Source organism: Verticillium dahliae, genomic scaffold (genome assembly GCF_000150675.1).
Source record: "Verticillium dahliae VdLs.17 supercont1.3 genomic scaffold, whole genome shotgun sequence".
NCBI classification, from domain to species: Eukaryota; Fungi; Ascomycota; class Sordariomycetes; order Glomerellales; family Plectosphaerellaceae; genus Verticillium; species Verticillium dahliae.
Window position 1 is genome coordinate 722243 of NW_009276940.1, and position 18826 is coordinate 741068.

The window sequence follows — 18826 nt, forward strand, 5'->3', positions numbered from 1 at the left end:
CCCACGAGCCACCTAGAAGCCAAGAAGAAATGAGGTCCGAGAGGAGGGTCCATGGGGGGTGCGCCTCCCAGCTCAATCGATAGTGTTGCACTCCGAAGCCACGTCGTTGCACTACCTACTGCGACTACGCTGCTCCAAGATAGCTTCCAACTTCTCATAACAAAGACAGATCGAGTGACACCCTGCGTTCGCCCGTCAGCGCAACACCGGACTGGCTCAAACTCACGTTGCATTGCCTCGTGTGGACTTGGGGCGATGACTGGCAGAAAGACGACGCATCGTGTGAAAGAAAGGCAGGTGAAGTCAGGTTCGCAGTGACCCATCTGCCAGTGAGCCTTTTCCCCCTGAAAAGAGGGTCCTGAGGTCGGTTTAACGGAGAATGGGCGAATCCGAGCGGGACCTCGATCAAGCCCAAACACTAGCGCTAGCACCTGCAGCCGGGACCCCTGCTCGTCATTCACATTCTTGTCTTCCAGGGCTTCCAGGGCCAACGTTTGTGCGAGACTTGGCCGAAATGTTCCTGTCGATCGTTGCCATCCATATGCAGGCCAAGGCGCCAGTCATCCTTACCTCCTGCTCAGCATCGAGGAGAATGGACCGCTGAGGGCCAAGAGGGCCTGTCCGTCTGCCATCTGTATCACATACCAAACCATGCCCTGAAGCAACCACCCAATGCTCTGCGTACGCCGCGCCGTTTCTTCTCGCATGCCTGTCTTACTCATTCTACCTTATTTAGAGGGCCGAGCTGTCATAGTGTACATCTTAAGGTGTGAGTGAGGACACCAGACTTCATGGCAACCCGAATCTCATCCACGTGTCGTCTCCCTTAAGGTTTTTTTCTTTTTCTTTTTTTGCTTCCGGCTTCCACCTATTATTCAGCCTGTATCATCTGCCAGGAAGTTGGACGGTTCATTCGTAATAACACAATCACCTCATGTTGATTGATCCCCATATGACTTAAAATGACGAGCCGAGACCGATATGCGCGCATTGCACGATATGATCAGGGAATGAAGCGGGCCCATGATGAGATTTTCCATTGCTTCCGCGCAGAACCGAACCGACCGCCGAAAGACTCCCCCACATGTCTATACGAAGGCGCCAGAGCAGCCCGCGACAGTAACGCTTGGCAGGCGGCTGGGCGACGTGGGCACCTTTTTCCCGTCATCTTCGGTTGTTTATTTTCGGGCTAGACTGTTTCATTGGCGCAGGTTCCAGGAACCATCACATCACCATTCTTCCGGGGGTTCTTGCTTGGGGCAGGACGGTCAAGTCTTCAGCGACCGCCTCCACAACTGACGCCAGACACGTGCGCGCTCTCAAATCCCGTGCCTTTCTGACGCGTTCGTGGCGCGTCAATCGTCGCTAGTCGGGACGAGGTTAGCAGGAGAACGATTTGGCTTGCAAGACAGCCAGTTCTCATTTCATCTCGCGTTCGGACACTCCGACAGCGTTCATGTGGCTGAGGACCAGGCCGGTGGGTGATGACTGGGTCTCCACAATCAAAGTCAGAGGTCAGAGGTCAGAGGTCAGAGGTCAGAGGTCAGAGGTCAGAGATCAGAGATCAGAGGTCACAAATATGGCAAATGTCGGGCTTATCAAGACTGGAGCTGCGCAGGGCGGCATGCTGATTTATCTCAAACACAGGGAGATTCTGCTGATTTGAGTGAGCCACAAATGCGTGGCGCGCCCCTTTACCTGTATACTCAACCTCGAGACGACATGGCGCAGGTGGCCTGACTGTGGCTGTACCCACCTCAACAATTGACTGAGGACGCCGTTGATGAGCCACGCCGATTTCCATTGACGAAGTTCATCTCGACTCGGCGAGAAATGATAGCGTCAACCCAGATGTTGGAGTCTAGAAGGCACTGAGAGGGTTGAGTCCTTAGTGACTACACCGAGCAGCATGGCCAATATCGCACAGTCGTCATGTATTTCGTCTCTGCCTAGTGTATTGTTCGCAAAACAAGCGCCAAGTAAAACTAGGCAACTCATGGCCATCTTTGAGACAATTGGCTACGTCTCTTCTGAGCATTACGACAATCACCTGTTCTCTGCCCATACATCAGACGCCGAACGAGACGAGACTGTGTGACACCTCAGCAGAAGCGGGGGCGGAAGTTCAGGGTCCTGGCCTAGCCCGGTGTGATCGCTATCGGTACCACTCTCTCTTCACTTGGGGAGGGGTCTCGTCATACAGGCGTCACGTGACCCACCTCAGATCCCTAGAGCAGCTCCACTCTGGAACAGATCCCGCTGCTCTGACTGGTTGCGGCGTCGTCATCCGTGCCTATCTCCACTTTTTGGTACGCAGGTCGAAGGCAGCACGGCTGGTTGCAGCTGCACCTGCGTTGCTTGCACGGCCCCCATCCATTCCACTGACCTTCCCGGCCTTCCGGTCGCCACATCATCTATCTGCCTTCTACAACCCCCATCACATCCTCTATTCAACAACAACAATCAGACATTTCAAATACCGACTGAATCGCTGCCTTATATTTCGACAACCTACAGACAAGATGCTCTGGAAGCACTTCACAGCTGCCGCGGGCCTGGCAGCCACCGCCGCCCATGCCTTTGTGGTTCCCGAGATCACCGGTGCCGACAAGGACATTGTGAACGCCCTCCCTGTCCACAACGCCCTTCCCTTCGAAATCACCGACAGCTCCGTCGAGACAAGGAAGCTGAAGCTCGACTGCCCCGGATGCCCCATCAAGCTGGGCGTCGACACCAAGACGGACGTTAAGAACCACCTCGATCTCGTCTTCACCATCGACGGCAGTGGACCTGTCGACAGGCTGCTGGTGAACGACTTCGCCCTATACCCCAAGACCAGCTCATGGTACTCCAGCTTGCGCGCACCTCAGGTGCCCGACTTCATCAAGGAGGCTACCAAGCATCGTTTCAAGGGCACCCCGCGCACTCCCCAGCTTGGCTACAGCCTCAGCACTAAATCTTTGGCTAAGGAGGACGCCGACCAGCAGCTCGAGCTCATCCAGCTCGATTTGCAGGTTATCGAGGTTGGCAACTACTTTGTCGATGGCATCCCCAACATCAACGTCAAGCTCGTCAAGACCCCCGCAGGCAAGCTCATGATCGCTGCCATCGACACCGTTGAGACGCGCCCTGCCGACCAGACACCCGAGGACGAGTGCCGCACCTTCGCTTGCAAGTTCTTCAAGAGCCTCAAGAACATGCGCCCTGGATGCGGAAGGAAGCATGGCATGGGTCACGCTGGCCACCACACCGGCCACCACGGGCACCACGGTCATGAGCACATGCGCTCTCACCACACTTGGAGACAGCTCGCCAAGATGATCACTTGGGGCATCATTCTGCCCATCTTCGTCGGCCTCATTGCAGGCGTGACCGTGAGCATGTAAGTCCAACTCTCCCCGCTCCCACATCCCACTGTTTGCTAACCACAACGCAGCATCGGTATGGCTGTTGGTACTGCCATCGTCTGCCTCTGGCGACTGGTCGTTCGCCGCGAATCTCCCTGGGTTCGCCACCAGTGCCGCCGTCGTGCCCAAGCCAGCCCCAAGGCGTCTCGACACGAGTCGGCGGTCGCCGAGGAGAAGAGCGGCCTCTTGGAGAGTCAGGCCGACGACGACGTCGCTGATCTCCCTCCTTATGAGGAAGAACCCAAGGCAACTCAGCCTTAAGTTGTCCTGCGGTTTTTACTACATGACGCTTCTCGAGATAATGACAGGACGACCACAAAAAGGACCAAATTGGACTTGCGATTGATTTTTTTTTCCTTACTTTGCCATTTGCCATGCTAGATAGACATCCGGCCCACGCGACATGGTTCGCGAGGGACGGGCGTGTCGCCGACACTCCTTCCAGTATCCTCCCTCAAACCTAGCTCTCTGTACAGCACAGGCGTATACCCACATTCTTTGAAATGAAACGAACTTCTACATATGCGCGATGATAAATAATGGCTCTGTGATCAAGATGTGACGCGCGTACTTGGCGAATTCGAGTGGGTAGCGGGATGGTATTTGCAAGTACAGCCGCCGTGGTCCCCATGAGCGAGGGGGAGCAGAGGACGCTCGACAGTGAACACGGCCTATCAAATCGCACTTCGCTGAATCATGTTATTACAAATTGATATTACAATTACTCTATCAAGATGACGAAGAATCAAGAGGTTCTGCCCTTCAGAGGGCAACGCGCACCTACCGCCCGGCCCGAATTGCAGCCGTCCCCCGCCGGCCCTCGTCCTCAGCCGGCTCCGAGTCCACCACGCTCCTATTCCCCGTCCTTTCCTAGTCCCGTCGCCGTCCGGGCCATCTCTTCAGCCAGCTCCAAGATCGTCTTGTTGCTCATGATATTGAAGACCGAAAGGCTGACACCCACTTTATCGAGGGCCCATGCACGGACTTGGACTGCTGTCAAGGAATCCACTCCATAATCCTTCAGAGGTTTACTCTCATCCATCTGGTCGGCGCCCACGGTCGCCTGGGATGAAACCTCTTTCTTGAGACCATGGCAAACGAGAGCCGTCGCCTCGGCCAAGTCCTCACACGCCCCCAGCTTGGACTTCAACGAATTGGCTGTCGCACTGCCTATCACGCTGAGGTCAGGAGGCGGCATATCGAGCAGCTTCAGGTAGGAGTAAAGGGCCGTTCTAGCCCAGAATGGATCAGCCGACTTGTTCTGAAGCATCAAGCCTCCCGTCCCGACTCCCAACACAACTTGCGACGGCATCAAGACGTCTGGAAGGATCTCTCCGACGACAGCGCGCTCAAAGACTTTCAAGAAGTCGTCCAGACGAATCCCGTAAAATCCGCTGGCTCGTAGTATCTTCAGCGTCTCGTCGCTGTCGGTGGCCATGCCTGCAGCTAGGATCGGGCCAATGTCCAACGCATAGGCGCGCCCCATGATCTTGCCACTGCGCGCGAGGGCATCTAGGTAAACGTTGGCCGCGGCATAGTTGGCTTGGCCTCTGTTGCCAATGATCCCTGCAGAGCTGGACAGGAAAATGAACCAAGGAGGCTTAGCCAGATCGGCTGGTCGTCCGAAGTACTGGACAAGGTTGGAGGAGCCAAGGGCTTTTGGTCTCATCACTTTCATCCAGTCTTCGTACGACATCTTATCATATAGCGAATCCTGTATCAAGTTATTAATATCGTGGCGGACGGAAGGGCAACGGACGCCGCTCACCTGGAGGAGTCCTGCGGCTTGGACGACGCCGGAGATGGGCGCCATTCCTGAAGACACGATGCTGGCATACGCGTTTTTGACTGCTCCTGCGTCACAAATGTCTACCATTATGTGCAGAACCTTGACCCCCATATCGCGGAGGATTTTGATGCACTCGATAGCTTCAATAGATGATGGGGCCGACCTGGAAAGAAATACGATATTCTTGGCGCCCTCAGTGGCTAACCGTCGGGCGACACCGCGGCCGAGGCCACCAAGGCCCCCAGCCAGGACGTAAGTTCCATCATCCAAAGCGTCTCGAAGCCGCGAGTTCTGGCAGGACGGGGGAAGGAGTACCATGCTGCTGGTGTCTGCTGTAACAAGTGTGCCTCCACATGTTCCATTGTCTCTGAGCGCGGCGAACCCATGAGACAGAGAATCAACGGCGCAAGCCCGTGTGAAGAGCACTGGATGGATCGTTCCATAGTGCTCCTGCACAAAATCTACGACTCTGGTGAATGTGTCTCCGACTAGCGCCGGCTCATTTTCGAGAAGTAAGGCGAGGTCTAGGCGGATAATGCTGCTCAGAGGAGGGTCCTCGTATGGCCGGCAGGTCTCAGGGACTAGGCTGTCGGCATGTCTAATCGACGTTCCAGCTAGAAAGAGTTTGGTCAGTTTCTTTTCCCCAAAGCGCACGGTTTCGATGGATACTCACTGGCTTTTAGAACCAGCTTCACATCGCAGAGATTCCTCGGACCCGGGTTATAGACGATGTCCATCTTGACTTGGTCATTGCTCCGGAGCATCCTAGAGCACCAGTCCGAATCATCAGAGTTATAAACGCGATCGGCATCGAGATTGAAGTGCCGAGACAGTTCTCTGCGTTGAACTTGTAGGTCGTTGCCACTGATGGTTGTGTAGACCTTTGCGCCCAAAGCTTGCGTAATCTGGATGGCAGCCTGCCCAGTAGTACTTGTTCCGTGAAGAATCAGTACGGTCTGGTCACTGGTGATGGCGCACCGCGTAACGAGACCATAATGGGCCTGAATCCAGGCACTTGGAATGCACTTTCGAAGGCCGCCAGGAACTCGTTTGACGAATCGCTGATCAATGTCCTGTACACTCTTCAAGGCGCCTCCTGGAACGACAGCCACAACCTGGTCACCGGGCCTGATATTGTGAACAGAATTGCCAACGGTAATAACGACGCCAGCCAAATCAATACCGATTGTATTTTCCTTGGTGAGTCCGGCCAGTGTCTGCCAATCTTTGTGCTGGAGGAATGAAGCACGATACATAACCCGAACCTTGTCTGCGGCGCAAGTCGGGTTACAGGGGGGGCAAGCCCTTGTGAAGCAGAAGTTTGAGTCGGGATCGTTACGTTCTTCTGTTGCCTTTTTGATTGTCAACTCGTTGCGATGGCCATCGAGGAATTGCATCATGCGCGGATGCATGTCCAGATTCTTATCCCTGATGAGAGCATTCAGGGACGTGATAGGCACAAGACGCGGTATGAATAATTTGCCGCTCGATTCGGCATACTCTGTTTCCCTGACCACGCCGTCTGCGGGGACTAGTAGGATGGAACGCAAATGTACCTGGACGATATTGTCAATGACACTTGGAGAGGCAATCCAGCTGTCATTGTCCAAGTCCAGCGTTACCATGACCTTTTCAAGGTCCTCTGAGTTTAGAGTACGAGCCAGGCCAATGATGGGCGCGTTCTTGGGCAACGTTGACTTCTTGTCGGCCCCACGGGTCACCCAAAGCATTGCTTTCGATAGAGTACGCATCATTCTAAAGGCGTTGAACCTCTCCTCAGTCCAATTCCATACGAAAGAGGACGAACTCTCGGTTGAGTGGTTCAAATCTAAGAGCCAAATGATTGTGGTCTGCATTGCTTCAACAGAAGCGCGTGAGCAGGCTTCTTCAAGAGTCGAGATACAGGGCTTAAGCTCCAGTTGGCAGAGCTTAGCTTCGAGACAACTCGCCAGATATTGGAGGTTTCTATCAGGGGCATCGGGCACGATGATAAGAATGTTCAAGTAGCGATCGTCGATGTGTCGATGTGCTCGAGTCAGCCACAGCTGCTCAGATACATAGTTTCCATCTTGAGAGTATGCCATGGTGACTTGTTGAGGGTCATCAATCAAGATGCGACAATTGACCTTCGGAGAAGAATCATGTGGCCCTGTCTCAAGCAGGAGTCCATCTGGGTGCAGCAGCGCCACCAAACGATTCCGGTCGCTGTTGCGAGAGGCCGAGATGATGAGGTGGTATCTTGGATCAGCCTCCACGTTACCGCTGAGTACACGGCGCTCTAAAAGGTTGTTGATAGGAGAGCCGCTGTACGCGTTCTTGAGGGCCACAAGGACTTCCTGGTCTAGACCTGTCAAAGAATATCGCAAAAGGCGGGGGACGTGATCATCGCCAGAGGCTACCATCTCGAGTACATGTTTGGCCATGTCGTAGTTGCCTCCAGATTGTAATATTGACAGACCGGAGTACTGGTGAGCCACAAGCTGAAGGAGGTGCGAAAGTTGAGAGGGTTTCGCAGTGCCGAAGAACTCCATCCACCGGATCTCAGTGCAGAGGTTGTGATGACCAGGCAAGAAATTAGTCTGTGGTAGCGCATTCAAATGAAGACCTTTGACAACGACTGCAGGTTGATCCCAGTTTTGCGCTGTCATCGCAAGCTGCGCCTCAACGCCCTTCACGCTGATTGAAGTGATGTTCGCGAATCCGTCGAGTCGTGTTCCTGGATCCTTGGGTATTTGTGTTGAGACGTAGATGCTATCGATCCTGGTAGGTACCATTGGCGCTGTGTCAATTGCAAACAGCAACTGAAACATCGCATCCAGAGTTGCAGGGTGCAACACATGATCGAATTCGAATTTGTGCGGCATGATGGACGTCGTGTTAGGAATCGTGACCTGTCCCACTGCGACGTCTTCACCTCTGGACACAGAGGTGATATTATGGAATGATGGGCCATAGTTCATGCCCACAACTTCGAGCGCCTGGTACATATGCAATGGGCTCACAACCTCGATCGACTTCAGCTCGGCGGCTCTGAACATATGCTCACAGCCGAACATTGGTGTTTGGTCAGACTCAGCATCTGGCATTGACTGCATGTGGCATTGCACCTCGCCCCGAGCGTGTCGAGCCCAGGGTCTTCCTTCAGCTCTGGCGTATATCGTCCACGAGTAGGACATGCCACGGGAATCATGCCATTCTTGGAAAAGCTGCTTTGCATTCAAGCTCGTCTCGAGACCATATCGGCTCTCGGGAACAATCAGGGGCGCTTCGATATTCATGTCGATGATCTCAAAGCCGGCAATCTTGTCCGCTTTGTCCGATGTGTGTTGCCGAATCCCCTCTATGACCATTGTGACGATGCCAGCGGCTGGGTAGATCATGGTCTTTTGTACTTGGTGGTCCCTGATCCAAGGACTTTCGTACACGCGCAAGAAACCCCGCCACCGCGGTTCCATGGGTATCGAGTCTCCTGTCGGTTCGCCGAGAAGGTCCTGGCGACCGTGACTGCGTAATCGGTATTCTCTACTCATCGGTGATTCGTGCCAGTACTGCCTAGAGTGGTCCCAGGGATAAGATGGAAGGTCACGTAGAGTCTTCAAAGGAACACAAGCCCTGTGCATATGTCTGGTCAGCTTCCAAGAGCAAGATAAAACGCGTGGCAGTTGACTCACTTCTTGACCAAGCCTTGCATGTCAACATTACAGCCGTATGACCAGAGTTCCCCAAGGGCTGACAGCACGGAATAGGTCTCGTTGTTTCCGCGTGCCATGGCGGACACGTATCTTGGGGCCAGGTTAATCCGCCGACCAGCGAACATGTCATCGAGAATATCTGCAATAGACGTCCTCAAGGTGCTCTGAGGCCCCATCTCTAGAAGTAGATCTGGGTGCGATTCTTGAAGCATGATCTTCATAGCATCAGAGAAGAGCACAGGAGAGGTGAGGTTATCAGCCCAATACCTCGAGGACTGTACGCCAAGTTCCATGCGACTGCCAGTGACGGAGGAGAACATCGGGGCAATGCCAGGGCAAAAGTCCATAGGTAGATCCTGCAGACAGGCTTTATACTCCGAGTCCACGTACTTCATATGGTACGAGTGATAGGCCACCGGAACGTCGAGGATGCGATGGTAAACGTCCCTTTCCTTGAGCTCAGCGGCTATGAGTCGAATCCCGCTCGCGTCACCAGAGATGGTCACAGATTTTGGGCTATTGATGCAGGCCACTTGGATTGTATCGGAGACACTCTCGCGGGAAAGGTAGCCCCGCATATCGTCTTCGGACATGCTGACGGCACACATGAGACCTTGGCATCTGGGCCCTGAAAGTCGTATGCTCATCTGTTCAGCGCATGCTCCTCGATAGAACGCTATGGTCCATGCGTCCTCGCGGCTAATCATTCCACAAGCATAGGCTGCGGCGATTTCACCGGACGAGTGTCCCACCGCCGATGACGGGTGCACGTTACATGCCTTCATGAGATCTACGATGCCCATCTGGATCGCTGTTGTGGCTGGTTGGCTGATGGAAGGTTTGTGGATAACTGATTCGTCTTGAATTCTCAAAATCTCAGTCAAGAGGTTGAACTGGCTGCCAAGGTGCTCAAGAAGGTACTCAGTCGCTGCTTCGAGACTGCTGCGGAATACTTCAAATCGATAAAAGAGCTCCGACCCCATTCCTGGGAACTGGGCGCCCTGTCCGCCGAAAAGGAATGCAATCTTGGGATGAGGTCGGGTCTTGGATCGCACAGCCTTGTCCACGTCTGTCGAGTCGAGAGTCTCAGCCAGTTCCTCCTGGGTGTTAGCGACAACGTAGCCTTTCCAGTCAAACTGCGAGCGTCGGCAGTTGAGAGTGTAGGAGAGATTGTTGAGGTCTTCGGTCGTCTTGAACTCCAGGGTATCCCGGATGTGGTCCGCATATTGGTGCATGATGCGGACCACGCCTTGTTGGTCGGGTGAGGTAAAGGTGAACAGCTGGGGCAGGGGGGTCGCAGAATCTTCTTCCACCATTATTTCCTCTGTCTCTGCCACAGTCGCCAGCCTGCCAATGCTAGGCGGTCTTTGCCCTTTGACATGAAATTCTGCTTCGTCCAGAATGGCGTGTGCGTTGGTGCCGCCGAAACCGAAACAGTTGATGCTGACACGTCGAAGGCCAGGAAGAGGCCACTGACATAAGTCTGTGGGGACCTGTATGCATTGTCAATGAGTATTCAGTACCAAGTTTGATGGAGATTTCTGCTAACCTTGAGCCTGAATTCCTGGAAATCGACCCTGGGATTCCCAGTCATAAAGTTGGCTTGTGGCGGGATCACGCCCTTTTCAAGCACAAGAACACTCTTGATGAGTCCAGCAACTCCCGCAGCACCTTCGAGGTGTCCAATGTTTGGCTTCACCGAGCCGACAATGATTGGAGAGTCTTGGGGGCGATTGGCTGCAAGAGTCGCCGCAACTGCACTCAGCTCAACGAAATCACCAGCTCTGGTGCCAGTGCCATGACATTCCACATAGGCCGTTTGGTCAAAGCTCAAACCAGCCTTATGATAAACACTTGTGATATTTGAAACCTGGGCTTTGGTGCTCGGGAAGACAATGCCTAGCGGCACAGTGGCGTCAGTAAGAACATCGACGACAGACAAGATAGGGCATAATTCGGAGCTTACCAGGAGTTCGGCCATCCTGGCAGATACCCGTACCACGGATGACAGCACGAATGGGGTCTTGATCTCTCAGAGCATCTGTTAGTCGTTTGAGTACGACAAAGCCAACGCCCTCCCCGCGACCATATCCGTTGGCTCGGGCATCAAAGCTGAAAGACCTTCCGTCCGGGCTCAGAAAGTTCAGAGCGGTCATGGGCATCATGGTGTTGGGTGTCAGGATGACTCCAGCGCCCGCAGCAAACGCCTGTAGTTGTTAGCTTGTGATGTGGAATTCAATGGTCATGATCGCGCATACAATCGAGCTTTCACCGTGGCGTAAGGTCTCACACGCCTGATGGATTGCCACAAGACTGCCACTGCAACCTGTATCGATGGTCATGCTGGGTCCCTGCAGGTCGTAGAAGTAAGAGATTCGGTTGGCCAAGATTGCATTGCCGGTACCAGTGGCAGCATATCGCGGCTGGTAGTGGGCGTCTCTGAGGGAAACCTGCTCATAATCTTGAAGTTTGGAGATCAGTCACGCGGACGCAGTCAACCATACTTTGGGAGCATACCTTTGACGAATGAGCCCACAAAAACGGAGGTATCGGATCCCCCGAGATCTTCAATTCGCAGGCCAGCTAGAATCAAAAAAAGTCAGCCATGATACAGCTCCAAGAAATTTTATCCTCAGACAAGTGGCTACGTACCATTCTCGATAGCCTCATACGAAGTTTCAAGCAGAAGACGCTGCTGTGGGTCCATGGCTTTGGCTTCTTCTTCGGTCACTGAGAAGAACTAAAGACTCTTTCAGCCATTTTGTATGTAAACGTGATTTATTGTACTCACTGCAGCATCAAATCTAGCAAGATCTTGCAAAAGAAAGTGGGCGCCTCGAAATGAAATCTAAAGGATCTTAATGTCAACATTGGCTTGGTATCATCAGGGCTGAAGAGTACTTACGCTTCCTTGTCTTTGACCATCGGGGTGATAGAAACCGTCCATGTTCACTCGGTCAGGCGGTATCTCAGACCAAGCTGTATTCTTGTTCTTTATCATCTCCCACAACCCTTGCGGCGAAGTTGCTGTGCCGGGGAATCGACAACTCATGCCGATCACGGCGATGCTCTCTCCAACATCTTTGTAGCACTGATCATCCTCCATGGTGCCTGGTGAACCCTTGGTTTGTGATTCTTCTGGAAGGACATGAAAAGTAGCTCGAAATCCAGCTGATTCACGATGATCTGCTGGGCCAGGAAGCATCAAGCTTTAATGAAGATATGGAAGAGGCGATATGAAAGGGCGACGGCGCGAAGGGATGGATAGTTCAAAAAGAACCAACGCGCAGATCAGCAAGACGGAATGATTGCGGCCGCCAGGCGTTGGCTGATGGGATCAAGAGTCTGAATAAGTAACTGGCAGGTGGACGCGCCCAGTAGTTCGGGGGATATGCCTCTGGAATAATTCCACTCACCGTATTCAGAAAGTGCAACTGCCTTCCGGGCTTTCGTGTCAATGCAGGACAATGGTTTGCCAAAAGGTAGAAAAAAGAGCCTGCGTCGATGATTGAGGGCAGTCGTTGACGAATTATGGGGCGCGCGTTGTTGTGATGATGGTGTGCCTTCCTCGAAAGCAGAGGACGCGTAAGTACCTAGTGAATGCGACGTGCCTTCCTTTCCCTGCAGTGAAATCTGTTCAACAACACAGTTCCTCAATACGCTGAGGCATAGGTATAGGCACATAGACCCAGATAGCCGTTCAGTAACGATGGTTCGATTTCATCAGATATACCTGCTTGGTCGATCAACAGACGATGATGCATTCAAAGGTCGACAATAAATTTTGGAGCATCGAGATTCACGACGAGACTGTGCGATCTCCAATATAGATAGAGTATCATGACGCAAGTCGAGCATCAAACATAACCAGTCTCTGTAAAGAATTTGGTGTCAACAAAGGTGGGAAACTGTCACTGCAACGGTCACTGACATGATGCTCTGCCCGAGCGATGCCAAAACCCGTAGGTTTTGTTGTATATATTTATATGTTGCCCAGGCACAGGCATCTTTGAGGAATTCACAATACGCATAAGCTCCATGTTATACTCGCGGGTGGAGGCACTCCATGGGTCCCCACTTACTTCTCAAAGGCAGTGAGCTTCCAAACTCAGTAATCTCGAGAGATGTGGCTGCGTTAACAGTTACGAGCAAACACACAATCATTCTGATCCTAGAACTCTATACCACTCCCTCGCAAAATTAAACCTAACATTGTAAGAATAGAGCATGCAGTGAGCTGGGTTGCCTCCTACGATGTTGTTGACGTGCCTTCTATGGACTGTCGATCGACATTCATGGTTGTCGTCCCCGAGTGAGATCCGGGACCACGTATTCGGGCCATACGCGGCCTATAATCCGGGAGGTCATTGGTAGGACCTGTGCCTTTGGGACCTGACAGAGATATTCCTCAACGTCCAGCCTAGGAATTCGGACAAGAGTTTTCGGACGATCGCGTTCTGCCGTCGAAAAGCCTTTCAGATCAACGATCTACGCCCATTTGAAGCATGTGGGACGCCGTCGGTGCGTGTGAGGGCGCACATTGATACGCCTGGGCAGCCAGTCGATGCTGCAGGCATCCGTTAGTCCGGATGTCAACCTGCACCGGACGAACGCGTTGGTGTGCATCGGTTTCGCAGAGACCATCTCAGTTTACCTCGTAGAAGACTGGTGCCAAACCTCTGGAGTGGTAGCGAGCGAAAAAAAACTTGCGGTGCAGCACAAGCATAGTCCCCTTACACCTCAGGTTGGCAGCCACACTGCGAAGCGTTGTACTAGCTGCAAATCACAGAACAAATCGACTGCAGATAGGTTGCGTTTCGTATCGGAAGATGTACGCGCAATAGGGCTTCAAAGAGACGCTCACAACAAAGGCTGAAGGCATTGGTATCAAAGTAACATTCATGGCTGAATTTTCCGTACCTTCACACTTCATTTGGGTACCAATGTGGCACCTGAATTCGTTGGTCAGGGCTGCGAAGCGAAATATCAAGCTAGGCGGCGTGGACTTGCGGATTCGACCACTGGTGAGTATGGAAGCAAACCGTTAGACACGATATTGACCGTTGTTCGCGTTGTCATACTGTCAGAGATGGCCTGGCCATACCCAGTCGACGGTTTCGAGGGCTACGAGTTCGTGAAAACAGCATCGTCTAGGGGCATGAGAGGCCGCCCGGAACTTGGTAGGTGGTGGTCAGGGAAGGATGAGGTATCCTTGGTGGTTGGACCCCACGTGCTGGCGGAAGAACTCGTCTCCGGCGTCCGTGCTGAAATATTGACGTTCCTCATCCATGCCTACCCCAGCCCCAGGCTTACTGCTGCCGCCCAGTACTGGTCGTCAAGCAATCCTCATTTACATCAACCATCAATCCGTCGCCTGGAGACGACTCCAAATTTTTTGGCGCCTGTCGAATACAATGGAATCTCAGCATCATTCGATTCGAAAGTCGTTTCCCAAGCGTTGAGTGACTCGCCGTGATGCGAGGAAGGCATCCAGCGGTGACAATGCTAGGCCGCCTCAATTCCCTCGGTAGTGGCCGACCTGGGATGCGTGTAACATCGGATGCCATTCGCCTACGACACGATGCAAGCTGAATCTTTGGGCAAGGTGCGGAGGGACGGCTGGAACACCGCGACCGAAGGTTTGCCTCTGATTCTGATAGCAAAGGAGACAAATCAAGCTATCACCTCGTCTTGCCTGACGACGCTCATCTACGAGACAAGCTGTGCTACGAGCAGTTTGCGTCACGCAAGTTTACTGACCTTGTCATCTCCGGTCCACTTTGCGAGAAGATCTTCTCAACCTCTTGATCTTATGGTTGATACGACAAACCCTCTTTTGCTAGAAGATTTCCGGGAAATGTGCCGATGATGCAACATCGCTGATGCACGTGTTAGATGCCTCCTTCTTCCAGAGCAATGTGTTCACCACAACTGCTTTACAAGCTATTGCATGCTATATTTCTGCAAGGTTCATAGAGCTCTGTACGCTCAGCGATCACAATACTCGGCGTACTGCATGTATCTGTCTTACTCGACCAATTGCATCTGCCAAGGAACCGGCTCAGGGGCGTCTTTGTCCAACCGCGCTGCTCATCAAGCCTAGTACAAGGCTCTCCGTCAAGCCGCGACTGGCTTCTTTACGCCCAGAAATGTCTTTCTCGGCAGGTTTGTCATCTCACAAGCCGATTCGGCGATGTTTCGACGCTTCAGGAGTGAATGTCGAAGCGCCTAATAGGCAACACGTCCACTCAAGCTTCTATACCGACCTTGAAAAGCTTCCTCTTCACTCTGATCATGACTCCCACCCACTCATGTTTCAGTCTCGTACTCCATTAGAGCTACCGAAGGTCTCAGTTGACCTCGCGGGACAGCTGGTCTACCGCCCTGATGCGTAGCCCCATCGCAGTGTTGAGCGGAGTATCCCCCCAGCCAGACAAAATGCCATCCAAGGAATTCAGGGATGTTTCACACTTGCAATCTATGATGGACCTCTTACTGTATCTGATGTTCCCGCTTGCTTCATAACACAAAGCCCGGCTCCTTTCTCGCCGTGTCTTCACTGTGTGCAACTGTCAGAAAAGATCTCATTCACCTTCCCGATTCCTTCAAAGACATGTCTGCTTGTGGCCACCAGTGCCTTCTCTCCGACGTATTCTTCTCTGTCTCGGCAATCCAGTTTCATACAGAATGAAATCCACACTCTGGGTTTTCTTATTCGGGTAAGAGAAGAGTATTCACGGCTGCCTCTGGCGGACAACGGCTGTCATAGACCCCCTACCCATGTCTTTGCGAACTGCATATGCGCATCCAATAATTTGTATTGAAGACATCTAGATGCACCACTATTAGCCGAGTATTCTATTGTCCAAGGAACGTGTTCAGGTATCTAGTTTTCATTTTACTGACAAGACAAGTGGCCCGGGGCAGCGATTGAAAGGAATAGCATCGTCGTTCAAGTCCATAAAGGTCAGGCGTCACCCTGGTGCCACGAATAGCATACCTAGGGAGGGCTCTCATCGATCGACGGGACTCGCGGTGGCAAGCACACACGTATCTCTGCCAACATTCCTAATTTGTTATCAAGGACTTCGACGGAGGCGACAGGTTTGGCGGTTGCAACTGGCGTTGCTTCTGATCCCACCTCCAGCTAAAGGCAGTTGTTGCGCTGAGCGACCACATGCCCAGACCTGCCTACCTAGGTACCTCAGGTGCTATTCACGAGAACTCCTGCCGGCCGCTCGATTGTCGGTTCTGCCCACATCTGCTTGCCTTGTCTCCCTCTTGGTACACAGACTTCACTCTTGTTCTGTCTGGCTGATTTTGCTCCTCTCTGCCCCTCCACCACACTCTGCCCTCTGCAGGAAGAAACGCCGACAATACTTCACGTTCCCTCACGGTCTCTTCCACATACAGTTCAATCTCTCCATCCGAGATCATTCGACATCCGGTCAACGCTTGCGACGATGGAAACCTCGCATCAGACCTCCCGGCGCCGTTTGTCGACCAGCCAGCTTTCATACCCCAATCACACCCTCGGAGATATCGCTGATCTGAGCTTCGTACGCCTCGGTCGGGTGGGAAGGGATAAAGACCTTGGCCCTCTTTTACACCCCCGACAGCCTCTTAGCAAAGCGCGTCAGACAGTCCTGGTTTGTTGGTATGTCGATATTAGAGGCCACATGTCCGAGCTGTCTTCGAGCAACACTGACATATGTCAGCCTTCTGCTGGGGTTTCTTTTCTCGACCGTGGACACTTGCATTGTCTCCATCCCACTCCTTGCCATTTCGAAAGAGTTCGACGACTTCACCAGCTCAACATGGGTGATACTTGCGTACCTGCTTACTTACATGGCATTCGCCACCGGCATAGCCCAGCTTAGCGACATCTATGGTCGCCGCAACTTGCTCCTCCTTTCCTGGACCATTTTCATCGCTTTCTCCATGGGCTGTGGCGCTGCAACTAGCATGCCGGTGCTCATAATTTGTCGTGGTTTTCAGGGCTTTGGAGGTTCTGGACTCTACAGCATTGCGCAGATCAGCATTGTTGAGATTGGCCCCGGCCATCGCCCCGGCCTGGTTGGGGCCATGATGGGAGGTGTCCTGGCGTGCGCCTTCATCTGTGGACCTCTCTTCGGTGGCCTCATTACGCAGAGTGCGTCCTGGCGCTGGATATTCAACATCAACATTCCTTTCGGCCTCGTCGCTCTCGGAGCCATCAGCTGCTTTTGGCCTCAGGAACCTCAGATGGCCAAGATCTTGACGTGGTCTGCGTTTGTCAGCATCGACTTCGTCGGCGGCCTCTCTTTGCTGAGTGCCTCGGGGTTTCTAGCCTACGGTCTTCAACGTGGTGGATCGTACGCGGCGGCGTGGGATAACCCAGAGATTGTTACGGCCCTCACCATTGCCAGTATATGTTGGGCCGTCTTCTTCACCTGGGAGTACCTGTTGGCCAAGAAGCATTTCCCCCACATCCAGCCGCTCTTTCCAATCCGGCTTGCTACCGAGCGTGTGTACATGACTGGGTTGCTAGTCACCCTTCTCACCGGCTTCCCGTTCGTTCCTCTGACTATCAACATTCCCCAACGCTTCCAAATCATCTACGGCGACGAACCTCTGAAGGCGGGCGTCCACTTATTGCCCATGCTGGGAGCATGCGCATTGGGATCTTTTGCGTCAGGCGCCATCTGCAGCAAACGGAACTTCTTGTGTTGGATACTCATGGCTGCAGCGTCACTGCAACTGATGGGCCTGGGTCTCATGTCGACCCTTGACGATCCTGATGAAAGCGTCCGTCAAAGTTATGTTTACCAGACCATCTTTGGTCTCGGCACTGGTCTTGTTTTCAGCGCCGCGACTATCCTAGCTGCCGTCAAGACCATGGCTCACAATGACCTTGCTGTTGCCAACGGCGCAATGGCGCAGGCCCGAGTCCTCGGTGGCTGCATCGGTATCGCTGTTTCCACTGTCATTTTCAACACGCACTTCAACACGGCACTGCGCGAGCAGCTCACACCCCAACAAATGAGCGATCTGCACCGATCCCCTTCTTCTGCTACGCAATGGCCAGACGAGGCACGGGGGGCCGTCCGTGAAGTCTACGCCACAGCATATTCCGAAGAACTCAAGGTGTTGATGTACGTCGCAGTGGGTACCTTGGTCGTCTCATTGTTTACATACGAGAAGAATCCGACGTCGATTCACGAAGCTGTGGCCGCAGCCAAGGAGAGAAATGATAAGCACCACAGTCCGGAGACAGACCTCAGTGATCTCGGCAGTCTTCGATCTACCCGGATTGCCGAAGCTTAGCCTTCCAGCCATTCCAAATCGCTGCGTGGCTTCCTCAGCTTTGATACGCTTGTCAGTTTAGGATTCTCTGTTAGATATTGTTACGTTGCCAGTGAGATCGGATTGTATTTTTGCTTGGTTTGGACGGCACCGCCGGAAAGCTAACATTACATGGAGGCCGCGATTGGAGACGCATCATGGGAAATTTGTCTTATTAGCCAATGCTGGCCAAGTATCAGTATGGTTCGGGAGCTGTATACCCTTGCTTGGACAGATTGCAAATATCTACACGATCGTTCCACTGAGGACCGTGAAATGACCCACATGTCAGTGATCGTGCCTGTGACGGAAACAGTCGTCAGCATAATACTTCCATTAGACCCAGCCGAAGACGACAGACCCAGTTGTAGGTGCCACGCCGACTGCAGCCACCTTGCTCCCTGTTAGGTACCTATACGTCAAGAGCTAATACTGTACCGCTGCGAGCTACGCAATACGATCAGGCCTGTCTGCCTCGTTTACCGGGCAGCTGATGCAGACGCCGGGACAGTTACGTGAGAAACGTCCCGTTGTCTGAGCTTGGTGTCCTCAAGCTTGGGAAGAAAGAGCTTCTCGCCTTGTTTGCAGGGAGGTGGTTCACTTCTCGGCTGGTT

At 53.0% G+C, this 18826-nt stretch overlaps 3 protein-coding genes across 3 annotated transcripts; 2 read left to right on the forward strand and 1 right to left on the reverse strand.

Annotated features, from left to right (window-relative positions):
* Positions 1–2522: 2522 nt before the first annotated feature.
* On the forward strand, positions 2523–3668 carry VDAG_01855 (uncharacterized protein; the record flags this gene model as incomplete). The annotated part of the gene is made up of 2 exons (XM_009657884.1): positions 2523–3382; positions 3437–3668. 2 exons carry the CDS (start codon positions 2523–2525, stop codon positions 3666–3668), a joined length of 1092 nt encoding a protein of 363 aa, XP_009656179.1.
* A 592-nt stretch (positions 3669–4260) lies between these two features.
* On the reverse strand, positions 4261–11994 carry VDAG_01856 (phenolpthiocerol synthesis polyketide synthase ppsA; the record flags this gene model as incomplete). Its single annotated transcript, XM_009657885.1, has 10 exons — positions 4261–5810; positions 5870–8808; positions 8868–10381; positions 10438–10787; positions 10855–11095; positions 11147–11349; positions 11406–11471; positions 11541–11628; positions 11680–11736; positions 11794–11994. 10 exons carry the CDS (start codon positions 11992–11994, stop codon positions 4261–4263), a joined length of 7209 nt encoding a protein of 2402 aa, XP_009656180.1.
* Positions 11995–16351: 4357 nt separating this feature from the next.
* VDAG_01857 (drug resistance transporter) lies at positions 16352–18194 on the forward strand (the record flags this gene model as incomplete). The annotated part of the gene is made up of 2 exons (XM_009657886.1): positions 16352–16545; positions 16607–18194. The coding sequence occupies 2 exons, from the start codon at positions 16352–16354 to the stop codon at positions 18192–18194; spliced, it is 1782 nt and encodes a 593-aa protein (XP_009656181.1).
* Positions 18195–18826: the final 632 nt, after the last annotated feature.